The sequence below is a fragment of the Montipora foliosa genome, chromosome 2 (assembly GCF_036669935.1).
Source record: "Montipora foliosa isolate CH-2021 chromosome 2, ASM3666993v2, whole genome shotgun sequence".
NCBI classification, from domain to species: Eukaryota; Metazoa; Cnidaria; class Anthozoa; order Scleractinia; family Acroporidae; genus Montipora; species Montipora foliosa.
The window spans coordinates 1,953,061-1,965,560 of NC_090870.1; the positions used below are offsets into that span (position 1 = coordinate 1,953,061).

The following is a 12,500-nucleotide window of genomic DNA, read 5'->3' on the forward strand; positions in this document are numbered from 1 at the left end:
GTCCCATGTCTGGCAGCAAGACAGGATTTAAAAGAAAAGTAAATGAAGTGATCAAGTGAAGCTATGATCCTCGCAGTTATGAGTTCATATCCGCAGCTCATATATGATACATTTCATATATCATTTCATCGTTTAAAGTAAGTTAATTAAAATTATTTTTCAACGAAACATAAATACTTACTCTGATTTGATTGAAGGGCACGTCGCAACATGACCAAATTAAAAGACAGAAAAAAAAAGTGAGAAAGAATACCAAAAGGCAAGTTTATATACAAAGCACCGCAACCTACTCACGTTTAACTTTGACTTTCATGTTTGTTCGAAATGTCCGCGCTTTGTCAGTTCCAGTTCCCTTACCAGCGCGGTGATGCCGCCTGGTCAAAAATGTTCAAGTTGCGAGGGGTTCATGTCATTTCCCTTAGACTATTCGAGTTCAATTTTTTTGCACATTGTATTAGGTTAATTCCACTTCAAAGAAGAAGATCGTATAGAAGTTTGCATTTCAGAAAACCTCTGGTAAAGGAACATCATACATTATCCGACTCCTAAGATATATAAACACTAAATGTACTCTGGTTAAACTCCCATTATTGTAGATATATCAAGGTGAAATTCTATCGTCGAGGAAATATTGCGTTGTCAGGTACTGCATCTTAATTGACAATTTGTTGTAAGCCACTTTCAGATTGTCAGTAACTTATCCTACTTTGCTTCGTCGTTTGTTTCCTTTACCAGCACGTTGGATGATGTGTCATACAACAATATTGCAGACGAAACCCTTGATGCTATTTCAGAGTTGTTTGAAGACCTTGGAGAAATCCCGTCAACCCCTAAAGACTACGACGTTCAATTGAGTGTTGGTTTGAGTGATTAAACTTCACTATTTATTTTCCACAGTTACGATGTTTTAATACGTTCAGTTCAGCAATATCTCCGTTTCTAATCTACACCGCTTTCTTTAATCTGTAGAGTGGAGTTCTTACAGTTAACTTGGGAGGTAATGCTTTATATTTTGTACAGTAAAACGCAGTTTCATAGCCTTATAAAAGCCAGAGTTTTTTGGTTGTTTTTTTCTTGATTAGTAATCTTTTTTTTTTTAAAGCTGGACGGGGTACTTATGTAATCAACAAGCAAAGTCCTAACAAGCAAATATGGTTGTCATCTCCCAGAAGGTAAACATGGATACATTGCAAACTATATAAAACAGATGTCTATGCACGGCACAGGACTGTTCTTAAGAATGAGCAACTCGCCTGAGTGATTATTTGTTTAATTGGAGATACTTGGTGCCTGAATAATATTGAAAGATAGATCAATAATATTGATTTCCTATTGGACCAGCTTCTCCAAAGCCTAAAAAAACCTTGGGTGTTGAATGGTAAGATGCTAATTCTCATCGACATGATGTTATTATAAAAGCTACTTGATTTCCTACTTTACATGCATTTACATAATGTTAATTTAGCTTTATATTGTAATTTCAGTGGCCCAAAGAGATATGACTTTACAAATGGTGCATGGATGTACAGTCATGATGGCGTCAGCTTGCACAGTCTTCTTTCATCAGAGATTTCAAATATACTTGGTCACACAGTAGACTTTACAGCTTTGTCACATGGTAAATTGGCAGACGATAAATTCATTGACAGTTGATGTCAGTTACTTGCCAAAAAAATTACAGTTTGCTCATGTGACATGCTTTTACTGTGTCTATGTAAGATTGCAGTATATTATTAGTGGTTATGTGATGCTTTTGTTAAAAATCCTGTTATTTCAGATTCCATACAGCTTCATTGATGCTATTTATCTTTACGCATGTCACTGTTGATCTTGTCCACTTTACATGGTAGTCAGTTAGAACATACATTGAACAATGTTGAGTTTCGGTGGCCATGTTCAACACTGTCAAATAGTTGGTATCCCTGTTCTCTTGCTATTCTTAGAGGCTCAAAGAGTGGGTATGGAAATGTCTCTAACTCCCAGTCATACCAGTTCCAGCCTGTTAGAACAAAAATAACTGGATAAAGTACACACTACTAAAAATATTCAAAAATGAAAATTACCACCATTGCTTGCATTGCTTCTGTTGTACATGATCAAAATGCTACCCTGTATTTCATTTAAGTAATATTTACAAAAAGGGTTAGCAGTGTATCAAATTTACAAACTCAAGGACAAGCAGAAAGGTTGTGGATGTGATGTAAAACCGACATGATATTTTTTCTGTTATCAGGCATTCAACAAAGAAAATCAAATGAAAAGCTATTAAAGAACACATTTGTTTAGAGTTGCATTACCACTTTCACCCTGAACACCCATCCCCCTTTCACTGTTAGGTGGGAAAGGGTCTTAATAAACCATTTTTGAATTCTCGTGGCTGGACTGGATCTCGCACGAAATGGAGGCTAATGCGGGCAAATCTTTTCAAATGCAAATTAATTTGCCCGGATTAGCCTCCATTTCATGCTAGATCCAGTCCAGCTGTCAGAATATGAAACTGGCCTATTTATCACCAAGTTTAGCTTATGTGACTTACCAGTAATAATTAACAACAGTTCAAAATGCATGGCAAACTCTGACTTTCTGGCAATAAGCTAGGATATATGACTTACCTTCGCACTTCTCAGGTTCCAAGTTCTCTGGCTCTCGTAAATAGTTGATATCAATCTCGCCTTTCATGAAAATTGTTATGTAATGGTAATCTTCTTCAATGACCATTGCATTTACAACTGTTGCAAAAGAGACATTCTTGATTTTAAGGCCAGTTTCCTCTAGTGTCTCTCGTATGGCACATTCAGACCAGCCCTCACTGTTTCATTAAAAGAGAACAAATGTCTTGCAAGCTATTCATCAAGAAATTTGCTGTCACTAAACTGCAAAACATCCCATACAAGGATGGCAAGACACTTTACTCTCACAGTGCCTCTCTTCACCAAGGTGTATAAATGGGTACCGGTAAATTTAATGCTGGGGGTAACCCTGCGATGGACTAGCATCCCATCCAGGGGGGACTAGAAATACTCCTAGTCAGTTCATGTTTCAGTAACCGGAGATGAGCGCCAGCCTGATGGGCCACTAGGCTCGTAGCAGACTTTACCTACCTCCCTAACACACACACACACTCTTCTTCTTAAACATACGCTGAAGAGCTCGAGGAAGAACTAAGATAATGTATTAAAGAGAGTATGCATATAAAGTTATCAATGGAGCAAGACATCTTGTAAACCTTGTAGGACCCAACGAGATAGTCCCAACCCTAATAGGTTTAAAATGATGAAAACTGCCACATCATTTGGTCTATTGACAGATTATCTAATGAGCATAGTTTCTGAAAGGAATGCTCTTTCTCAACAACCAATATTTAATATGACTTCGTTAATTTACGGTGTCTCTAATATTAGCCCCTTCCACAGTTTTTGGCGCCATCTTGGCTGGGGGCAAACACCGCTAAATTTATGCACCTATCAATGTAAACCCCGCGGGGGGGAGTGCGGGCAAGGGGTGGGGATTTGACGGCAAAATCCATCTCCTCCGTGGGAGTTTTGATCGAGTACCTTTGCTTGGGGGTCGGGACATTTAATTTTTTTCGGCAGAGAGACTGGGACCAAGATAAAGCGTGGTTACCTGGCATCGTCTTCATTGGCTTTGGAATGGCGTGGGTTTCGGAGAAAGTGAGTTTTTTATCGATGTTTATCTGCTACTTCATAGGCCATCTAGTCTATTAAAAAATGTTTTTAGAACATTCCTACTTTGAAGTGAATGTACATGACACATCATGTTGTCTCATAAGGGAGATAGGTTGATAAATCAAGTTTGCGAGATTCATACCAAGTTTAAGTCATTAAAGTCATTAAAGGTATGTGCATAGCTTGTCTTTTAATTGGTATTTTGCCCCTGGGTGGGGATTTCTAACTACATTTTGATGAACGTATGCTGCCCCACCTTTGGGAAATTGACCAGAATTTTTGCTCCTTGGTCAAATCCCCACCCCTTGCCTGCACTCCCCCCCCCCCCCCCCCCACGGGGTTTACATTGATAGGTGCATTACAGTAAATGTATGGAATTTTGGCCGACTTTGAACCGCTGTGGCCCCACTAAAAAGAGACGGTTCCACAGTGAAAGTGTCTTTTAAAAGACATTAACCTGAGATTATTTTCATTAAATAAAAAGAGGAGATTCAGGCTACAACGACCATAAACGAATTTTTAAGATTTTATACAAACCCTTCTAAAATCATCATGGCAAATTCCCACGAAATTAGAAGCAACATAAGAAGATTTATTATTCGAATTTACGGACGTCATACCTTCCTAATGGCCTTAATTTTTGTTGAATGAATGATATAAATAAAACTATTTAAAGGAGTGGCAAAAGTTGGAAATCAGTCTCTTTTTAGCGACGCTACAGCGGTTAAGGACGGTGCCTACTATTGTTTTTGTGCATATGTTCTGCGCATCTCGAGATACTCGGATTTCCTATCGGTGATGCTTACTAATACAGGAATATTTTTGCGTGGTAACCATGCATTTTTGAGAGATAATTAAGTTTCAATTTGAGAAAGAACGCCATACATTGCTTTGTATTTTAAAATATTATTCATGAATTATCTTTGAAAAATGCGTGGTTACCCCCAATTTTCTTTTTGGATTTTAATAACACTTGTTAAGATCTACATTTCCTGCATAATCACACACCGGGGCAAAAATATTGTTAATTAGTAGGCACCGTCCTTAAAAGTCGGCCAAAATCCGATACATTTACTGTTTGACCCCCAGTCAAGATGGCGGTCAAAAACCGTGGAAGGGTCAATTAGTAGACTACAGACTTAGATAAAGTACCTTCTCTCTACTGTCTTACCCGAACTCCAAGTGTCCTCCTGGGAGAGCATATTGCCCACTTCCTGAGGATCCTTTTCTTTTCCCAAGTACAACACAGTTAGGGTGATCTGGAGACGTTACAAACACCCCGACCCCTACTCCAATCTTGCTTCTGTCGCGTTCGTGCGCCATGTCTGAGTTTGGCGGGAATTGTGGATCGGACAAAATGTGTCGCCATACATAACGTACCAACCCGGACTGGCTTTGTCAGAGAGCCATTGTTGGCTCCAGCCTTTTGCTGGCTCCATAACCTTCAGGCTCGGGTGACGGCTCGGGTTGCTCGAAGCATAGTCTGCAGTCTGGTTTGCACTAACAAGCGTTAATTGGAAACCTGCTGGTTTTGATAGCTTCTCAACCAGCGGTTATCGCTAAACCCAGGCTTCAAGGAACCGGCCCCAGAGCGTTTATGCTTGTGGTGACACTCCATTATGGCATACATAATTGAATGAAAGTACAGTAACCTGGAAACCACTTTTTTAAAAAACATGTCTGGTTGCTTACAAAGGAAAGAAAAAAGAGCGCAATGTTTTCTTCGTTTTAAAGAGCAAAATTACTAATATGACTATTAAAGTGAAGGACTACGTTTGGGAGGAAACTGATGAAACAGTTTTGATAAGTGTTCCAATGAAAGGAGTTCCGGCGAATCGAGTAGATATATTTTCTGGCGATGATTACATTAAGGTAAGTTATTTGTTTCGTCTCAACCACCTTTCTTAGAGCAACTGATACTCAGCGACTTCTTTGCGTAAAAATAACATCTACGAATGATATGATATATGAAATGAATCATATATTGAACTGCGAATACAAAGCCAATTGGCGTTCATAAGTCCTCGCAACTTATGAACGCAGTTATAGCAATTGCATAGAGAAGCCCGAAAACTCAGGACTTCAACGGGACTTGAACCCGTGACCTCGCGGTGCCGGTGCGATATTTATTGTATTCTGACTCGTTCTTCCAAGAACGTCACTGAATTCTTACAAAGGTGGCAGGATATTTAGCGGTTAAACCTGTGAGCAAGCTCTAGATCTCTTGAAGGAATGGGAAGAGAGCTTGCTCCCAAGTTAATTGGGCAGTTTCTCCTTCAGTTCAGGGCCATGCCATACAGGACAGCATGTACAGATTTGCTGAAAGCAAAGCAAAGTTGCACACTATCCACTAGGGCCTCGCATGGCCAGAGCCTATCCCGGTTTTAGGTACTAGTAGCAGGAAGCAAGTGAGAGTTACTCCCCTTGGACAGGATGCTAGTCCATCACAGTGTTACCCCCAGCAATATATATGTTGCATGTATGTTTATACACATGTGTGAAGAGAGACAGGGTGTGGGCAAGTTTAGGCAACCCTGACCCTAACATTGGTGAATGACAAGTGACCCAGGGGAAAGGATTAGAGTCTGGTGTCCCAACCACTACACCACTGTGCTTTCAAAACACGGAGGCACAATGTGGAGGCAGGGTGGTGTAGTGCTTACATATAAAGATATTAATGTGTCTTGTTCTACAAGGCACATTAATGCAAGTGTTGAAGTTGCTTAACAAGGCATATATTAAGCAGAATCTTTTGTTGTTACATAACATGGCATTGAGTGGACTTGAATTCTTTAATTTTATTTTGACTAGAAAAGATAGAGCTAACTGCATGTGGTCAGTCACTAGGCAAAGTCAATATTAAGAGAGGAATATTCCAGGGTGATACCCTTTCTCCCCTTAAAATTTTTCAGTATTTGCATGATTCCATTGTCTAGAGTCCTTGGGCGAATGAAGGCGGGGTACACAAAGAACAAATTGTGGGCAAATTATTTACTTTGATGTTCCCAATTATTGGGAACATCAAAGTAAACAATTTGTTGTTTATGGATGACTTGAAGATGTAACTTGCTAAAGATGAGAGAGACATTGACAGCCTTCTATCAACAGTCCATGCAATAAGTAAGTAAGGACAATGGCATGGAGTTCGGGATCCAGAAGTGTGGTGTGTTAGTGTTGAAAAGGGGAAAGGTTGTTAAAAGCGAAGGAATTAATGTAAGTGATAGGCAGGTTGTCAACGAGATAGGTGAAGAAGGCTATAAATACCTGGGGATTGTTGAATATGACAAGATCCTGGAAGATAAGACGAAATAAACTTTTCGAAAAGAGTATTTGGGAAGAACTCGCCTTGTGCTACATGCCAAACTTAATGGTCGCAATAAGATCAAAGTGATAAACACTTGGGCAACGTCACTTATGATATATGGTGGTGGTATTATTGCATGGAGAAAGAACAAACTGAAGAGCTTGGATCAGGGCACACACAAGTTAATGACTATGAACAAAGAATTGAAGCCTAATAGTGAGGTTTCAAGGCTTTATGTAAGCAGGAAGGAAGGTGGAAGAGGATTTACAAGAGTTAAGAGCTGTGTTAGGGCTGAAGAAAATAGTCTTGCTTGGTATATAAATAGTAGCACTGAAGAGATACTTGAAATGGTGAAGGTTCACAGACATTTAAAAGTAAGTGACGTTGTAGAGCCAGAACAGTTTAAAAGGGAGCAAACCGGGGAGAAATTGAGGCTCTGGCACAACAAGAAATTACATGGTCAATTTCTCAAGGAAATGGAGTAGGTAGATCTTGCCAAATCTTGGCTGGGGCTAAGGAAAGGTGATCTGAAGGGGTGCACTGATCTGTAGCGCCCAGGAACAGGCGCTTCGTACAAATTTCATCAATTACCACATTGATAAAAACGGAAGAGTGTTTGTCACATCATCAGCGAATGTAGAAGACTGGCTTAGAGCGAATGTAACAAAAGGCAAGACAATTTTGCAAGGTACTGATACACTGCAAGTTACTGGGAAAGCCAATTTGGAGGTGGCTGAGAAATGGTATGTTCATTAAGTGTGTGAGAACAAATGTTACTAGCTGTTATGGGACTTAACCATCCAGTGCAAATCAAGTGATTGAAGCTAGGAGGCAGAATATTGTGTTTGTTGATTAAGGAAACAAGAGAGGTCAAGATAGTAGATATAGCAATTCCTGGAGACACTCAGGTGAAGCAGAAAGAGTTGGGAAAAATGGAGAAATACCAAAGGACGAAATCAAGAGACTAATATGGAATACATTAATGAGAAAAGTCTGTGTGGTCCCAGTTTGGACAAACTGGAAATGAAAATGAGGCTGGAAGTTATTCAGAAATTAGCATTGTTGGGTATGGCATGTATCCTGAGGAAAGTTCTGTCTTTATAAGACATGGGAGTTGGCCCTAGTTGTTGTTACTTGCTTCCAAGCGAGACATCCAAGATTCTTACATCAAATCTGTGGTTTCAATATTGGACATAATTATAATAATAATGTATTTATTGTTAGACTTGGAGTAAACAGATTTTCATAGAAGGTTATTTGATTTGCCTTATTTTTTTTTATCATATCCCCACTTTGCTTTCGTTATAATAAATTTCATTTTCCATGTTAACTTTAAAGCATTTCTTCTAATAGGCTAGCTATCCCCCTTACATTTTTGAAGTCTTCCTGCACAGTGAAGTCGAAGATGCAAAGAGTAAAGCAACATTTGGAGAGGGTATGATCAAGTTTCAACTTGTTAAAAAGAACCCAGTTCAGTGGAATGTTCTTCAAGTTGCAGAATCATTAGATAAAGAATTTATGAAAAGGAAAAGAGATGAAGCAATCAGAAAAGCACATGAGAGAGCAGAGAAGGAACATGCCTGCAAAGCTGCAGAAAAAAGAGAACAAGAGAAAATAGCATTGAGGGAGCAAATGAAGGTAATAGAACAGTTTTTGTGTCACGTGACAGTGTTTGATGAGATTATTTTTCTTCCAAATTGGTCCACAGTTGTAAGAGGGAGGTACTCCACAAAATTATTTTTGTTGCATTTCAGTACTTATTTTCATTATATAATATTTACCTCCCTCCTCCCCCTGCTTCCCAGCTGTTGCTTCCACATCAATGTTCCAAAGTTGTGGTCTTCACTTTTTATGTTGCAACATTTCACTTTTTTTCTGGGAGGTGGACAGTATACTACAGGACTGTATTAGCTCAAGCCAATATAAACATCTGTGTAGTTTAATTCACATAGTAAATTACACAATTTGTGTCTGGGAAGGAGATAGGTGCACAGCTGTTTTACTGGCAATGAGTGTTAATGAATTATTGTGTTTGTGGAGAATGCATTGTAGTCGTGTCAGTTTTACAGGATGTCCCTCGGGTGTCGATCATGATGCCACACCATTTCAGCATTTGGATGCCTTCTTGTTCTAGCTGGCACAAATAATGCTGATCTCTTGTGATGATGTTACTGCTTGCCCAAGTAAGGTCAAGTCTTGTTGGATGGGGTTACTACCTGGATGGGGGACCATCTGGCAAGAAAGGCTACTGATTTCTCTCAAAACTGGTATTATTGCATTTTAACACACGTATTCCCTTTTAGATAGAACAAGAGGAAAGAGCTAAAATTGAGACTATAAAAGAAGAGGAACGTAAGAATGCTATTGAGGCAATTGAAAGGTGGAAAGAGATCCAAAGATTGCCATCAAGTCAAGAACATAAGTGTTCAAAAGTAGAAGAACACAGAATATCACACGTGGAGACCTCATCAAGAGACAAAGAAAGCAATTTCCCAGAGGGAAGAACGGATGACATGTTGGGGACAAGACAAAAGCTGGCTGTAAAACAGCTCTCCCCTGATAAGAAGCAAATGTCAAATGGTAAAAATCTTGAATTATTGCTCAAACCATTTTCCTCACATAGAGAGACTGTAAATCTTTATATCTCCAACCAACCTGAAAAATCACCCTCAGAAGCTTGATTGATGAGTGTTTCTCTAACTCTTCATAAGAAGCATGAAGGATCTTTAAGGTCCGACATTTACAGTGGCAGAGACAATGAAGGGGACTGTATTTCTACTTCTGTGCTCTCTTCCAAGCAAGATATAATGTTTCTGAAGCATACATGTACCTCAGGCATTTAATGAGAGATTAGTTCCACATAATTAATTTTGGAATTCAGCACAAAAAGAGGCCTGGTGGGGCCAGCACAGGACTGCTGACCAAAAGATTGTTCAAAACTTTCATTATTCAAGCTCAACAATTTTGTACCCCCAACGTTTTTTCTTCTTTTTATTTTGAAAGCAACTCTCAATCTTCTTTGTGTATTGCCCAGTTGTTCAAACGATTGATAGCACTATCTGCCACATAAATCACTATCTTGTGGATAAGTCATAGCAAAACCAATGATGAATTGTGCTATCCAATGGATAGTGATTTATCCAGTGGAGAGCACTCTGTGGCCATCATTTCAACAACTGGGGCCTGGTGCTTCTGTACAGGTGTTCCAGATTTACTAGTTGATGGATTTGTCTCTCGGCTTCTATTTTTGGACAACTGATAACATTGTTTACCTTGGTCTCCCCCGTTAACAGACAGAAATAAAGAGATGTTTGCAAAGTCAGTGCCAGGACCAAGATCTTCAGGCTGTATTTCAGTCTCTTTCACTCCAAGAATTTTCAGAACTGCGGCTAGGGAATCTAAAGCCCCAGAGGAAGAGGAGGTATGCTTTAATTCCAGCCCAGATGTATCATCAAATTTTATTATCTCCCAATTAATCACATGGGTTATGTTATCTGAATTTTTTGGTTCATTAATATTTTTATGGCCACCAGTGGTTGAAAAAGATGGCCAGTGTTGGTCGCAAAACTGACAATACAAACAGTGATGCAGTTGATATGGAAGAAATGAATCCATTGTGGCTCAAAGACAAAGGAATGTAAGTCTGATTTATCCTTGCCAAGATCAGTAATTGATGACACTAATGATTTGCTTTTTGACCTTTGGCCTCAATTTTATTCAATTCATGATCCTGTTATGGAATTTTTTCTTTTTTGTCAGGGGTTTTTATAAGACTGGCAACATTGTAGCTGCAATTAGTGCATTTACAGCAGCCATTGTCCTTGATGACTCCATCCCATCATATCCTTTAATATTTCTAGTCCTTTGTGGTCCTTTGTATGTAGTAATGTTGTTCTTGAAAGAATTCAAAGTAGAAATGTCAAGTTAGTTGGCGAGAGGCCCGCTAAAAGAGAAGACAAAATGGAAACTGCAGATTATATAGGGCTTTATCTGCAATATTCTAAAGTGCTGTACAAGAAACACAAGTAAAATCTCGACATGTAAAATAGTAGATGTAAAATGATAAACATAGAACTTATTGCTTCCAAATGTCATTGTTTGCAAAGAAAAGTCTTAAAATGTTTCTTGAAAATGTTAATGTTTGGTTAGGGTTAGGGTTAAGACCATCAGGTAACTTCTTCCATAGCTTCGGCATCCAAATGTTGACTTCTTGGCCTTCTTAATTTGGAGAAAGTTCTTGTCATCAGCTCTAGTTCCCTTATTTTTCCGGTTGTGTGCAAGAACACTCAGATGTCTAGGTGCAGGTTGAATTCAATTCGTCTTTGATAGGTAGCCAGTGTAGATCTCGAAGTATTGGACTTGTAAAGTTCAACACAGAACAAGAGTAACATGCTCTCAAACAACAGTCTTTTCACTCAGTCATTGCCATGAGAGACCAACACACCAGCTGCTTGTCTAAAAGTGACATATATATTTTTCCCTCTTGTCTACCGTGGCAAACATACATTATTAACAAGCAGTTAGGTAAAGTTTTCCTGGATGCCAATAACTTTTCCATGTTAAGTTTAAAAGTGTGTTTAACAAACATAACTTGCAGCTCTTTTTATTGTGGCTGTTGTTTCTTTAACTGAACTCAGATTGTATTCCAACCGGGCAGCTTGCCATCTTCAGCTCAGACAGTACAAAGAATGTGTACAGGATTGTTCTAGTGTAAGACACCTTACACCTTGCGTCGATGTCTCCTAATTTGTTTGTTGTTTTCTTTTTTAACCGGTAATATTACAGATTTTTTCACAGTTCCGTTCAAACTATTGAAAACTGGCTGTAAAAACAAACTAAGAAAAATGAAACACCTTTGTTTTTACCTTTTGGTTAGTAAATTATTGGATCTCTTGAAAACATAATCCAGAAATTTGTTGAATTTTTTTTAAAATTATTTTTAGGACTGCTTCGTCATTGCATGAAAAACTTTCCCGTGGTCCCAAAGCTTTTAGGAAAAGTGGCTTGTTTCCTTCACAAAGAATTGTTAGATTTGTTCTATAGTTTTTTGTTTTCTTGTCCATGGTGACCTTAAGGGAGCAAAGAAACTGTTTTTGAAACGTTTCCAATTTTTAAAATGGATTTTACACTTGCAGGCATTAGAACTTCTCATTCCTCCTGTTGAAGCTAACCGTGCATCAAGATGTAAAGCTCATGTCAGAAGGGGAACTGCGTACATGCAAATGACAGAATATGTGTCAGGTAATTTCTTAGGCTTTCTCCGAGTCGCCCTCTCGAAATTCTTCGCAGTCTTCGATTGAGAAAGAGAGACCGAACGAGCGAAGAGAGCAACGGGTGTACTAGTCTCCCTCGCAGCCGTTTTTTGGATGTCACGCAACGTTGCGTGACATCCAAAAAACGGCTGCGAGGGAGAAGACATGGTTCATATGGGATTGAAATCTAGCACTTCACATTACACTCTATTCAGTTAACTCTGTTTAAAATATAAGTGCTACACGGCCAACGTTTGT

At 38.9% G+C, this 12,500-nt stretch overlaps 3 protein-coding genes across 4 annotated transcripts in view; 2 read left to right on the forward strand and 1 right to left on the reverse strand.

The window, feature by feature from the left end:
- LOC137992005 (nucleotide triphosphate diphosphatase NUDT15-like) overlaps positions 1 to 5,038 on the reverse strand; it is a 10,976-nt gene extending 5,938 nt beyond the window's left edge. Inside the window, exons 1-3 of one of the 2 annotated variants that reach the window (XM_068837038.1) lie at positions 4,858 to 5,038; positions 2,613 to 2,809; positions 1,851 to 1,999 (exon numbers count right to left, since the gene is read on the reverse strand). In XM_068837038.1, the coding sequence (XP_068693139.1) occupies positions 1,851 to 1,999; positions 2,613 to 2,809; positions 4,858 to 5,009 (498 nt within the window). In that variant the 5' untranslated portion in view covers positions 5,010 to 5,038. Of the gene's footprint in view, positions 1 to 1,850; positions 2,000 to 2,612; positions 2,810 to 4,857 lie in introns of those variants that run through there. The other variant, XM_068837039.1, reaches the window with a different exon arrangement.
- LOC137992004 (frataxin, mitochondrial-like) lies at positions 314 to 2,287 on the forward strand. Its single transcript, XM_068837037.1, has 6 exons — positions 314 to 516; positions 597 to 643; positions 736 to 856; positions 970 to 997; positions 1,103 to 1,172; positions 1,485 to 2,287. Exons 1-6 carry the CDS (start codon positions 325 to 327, stop codon positions 1,651 to 1,653), a joined length of 627 nt encoding a protein of 208 aa, XP_068693138.1. The 5' UTR covers positions 314 to 324; the 3' UTR covers positions 1,654 to 2,287.
- A 284-nt stretch (positions 5,039 to 5,322) lies between the features above and the next one.
- LOC137992003 (dynein axonemal assembly factor 4-like) overlaps positions 5,323 to 12,500 on the forward strand; it is an 8,541-nt gene continuing 1,363 nt past the window's right edge. The window contains exons 1-8 of the mRNA XM_068837036.1: positions 5,323 to 5,558; positions 8,344 to 8,628; positions 9,294 to 9,570; positions 10,284 to 10,411; positions 10,524 to 10,627; positions 10,750 to 10,830; positions 11,628 to 11,700; positions 12,126 to 12,231. Coding sequence (XP_068693137.1) covers positions 5,436 to 5,558; positions 8,344 to 8,628; positions 9,294 to 9,570; positions 10,284 to 10,411; positions 10,524 to 10,627; positions 10,750 to 10,830; positions 11,628 to 11,700; positions 12,126 to 12,231 — 1,177 coding nt within the window. The 5' untranslated portion in view covers positions 5,323 to 5,435. The remainder of the gene's footprint in view (positions 5,559 to 8,343; positions 8,629 to 9,293; positions 9,571 to 10,283; positions 10,412 to 10,523; positions 10,628 to 10,749; positions 10,831 to 11,627; positions 11,701 to 12,125; positions 12,232 to 12,500) is intronic.

Bases quoted from the DNA above. Each gene is read 5' to 3' on its own strand.
- LOC137992004 (XM_068837037.1), top strand. From the start codon at position 325: ATGTCCGCGCTTTGTCAGTTCCAGTTCCCTTACCAGCGCGGTGATGCC. The intron at 644-735 runs GTACTGCATCTT...TTCCTTTACCAG, and splicing joins AGGAAATATTGCGTTGTCAG to CACGTTGGATGATGTGTCAT. The intron at 998-1,102 runs GTAATGCTTTAT...TTTTTTTTAAAG, and splicing joins TCTTACAGTTAACTTGGGAG to CTGGACGGGGTACTTATGTA.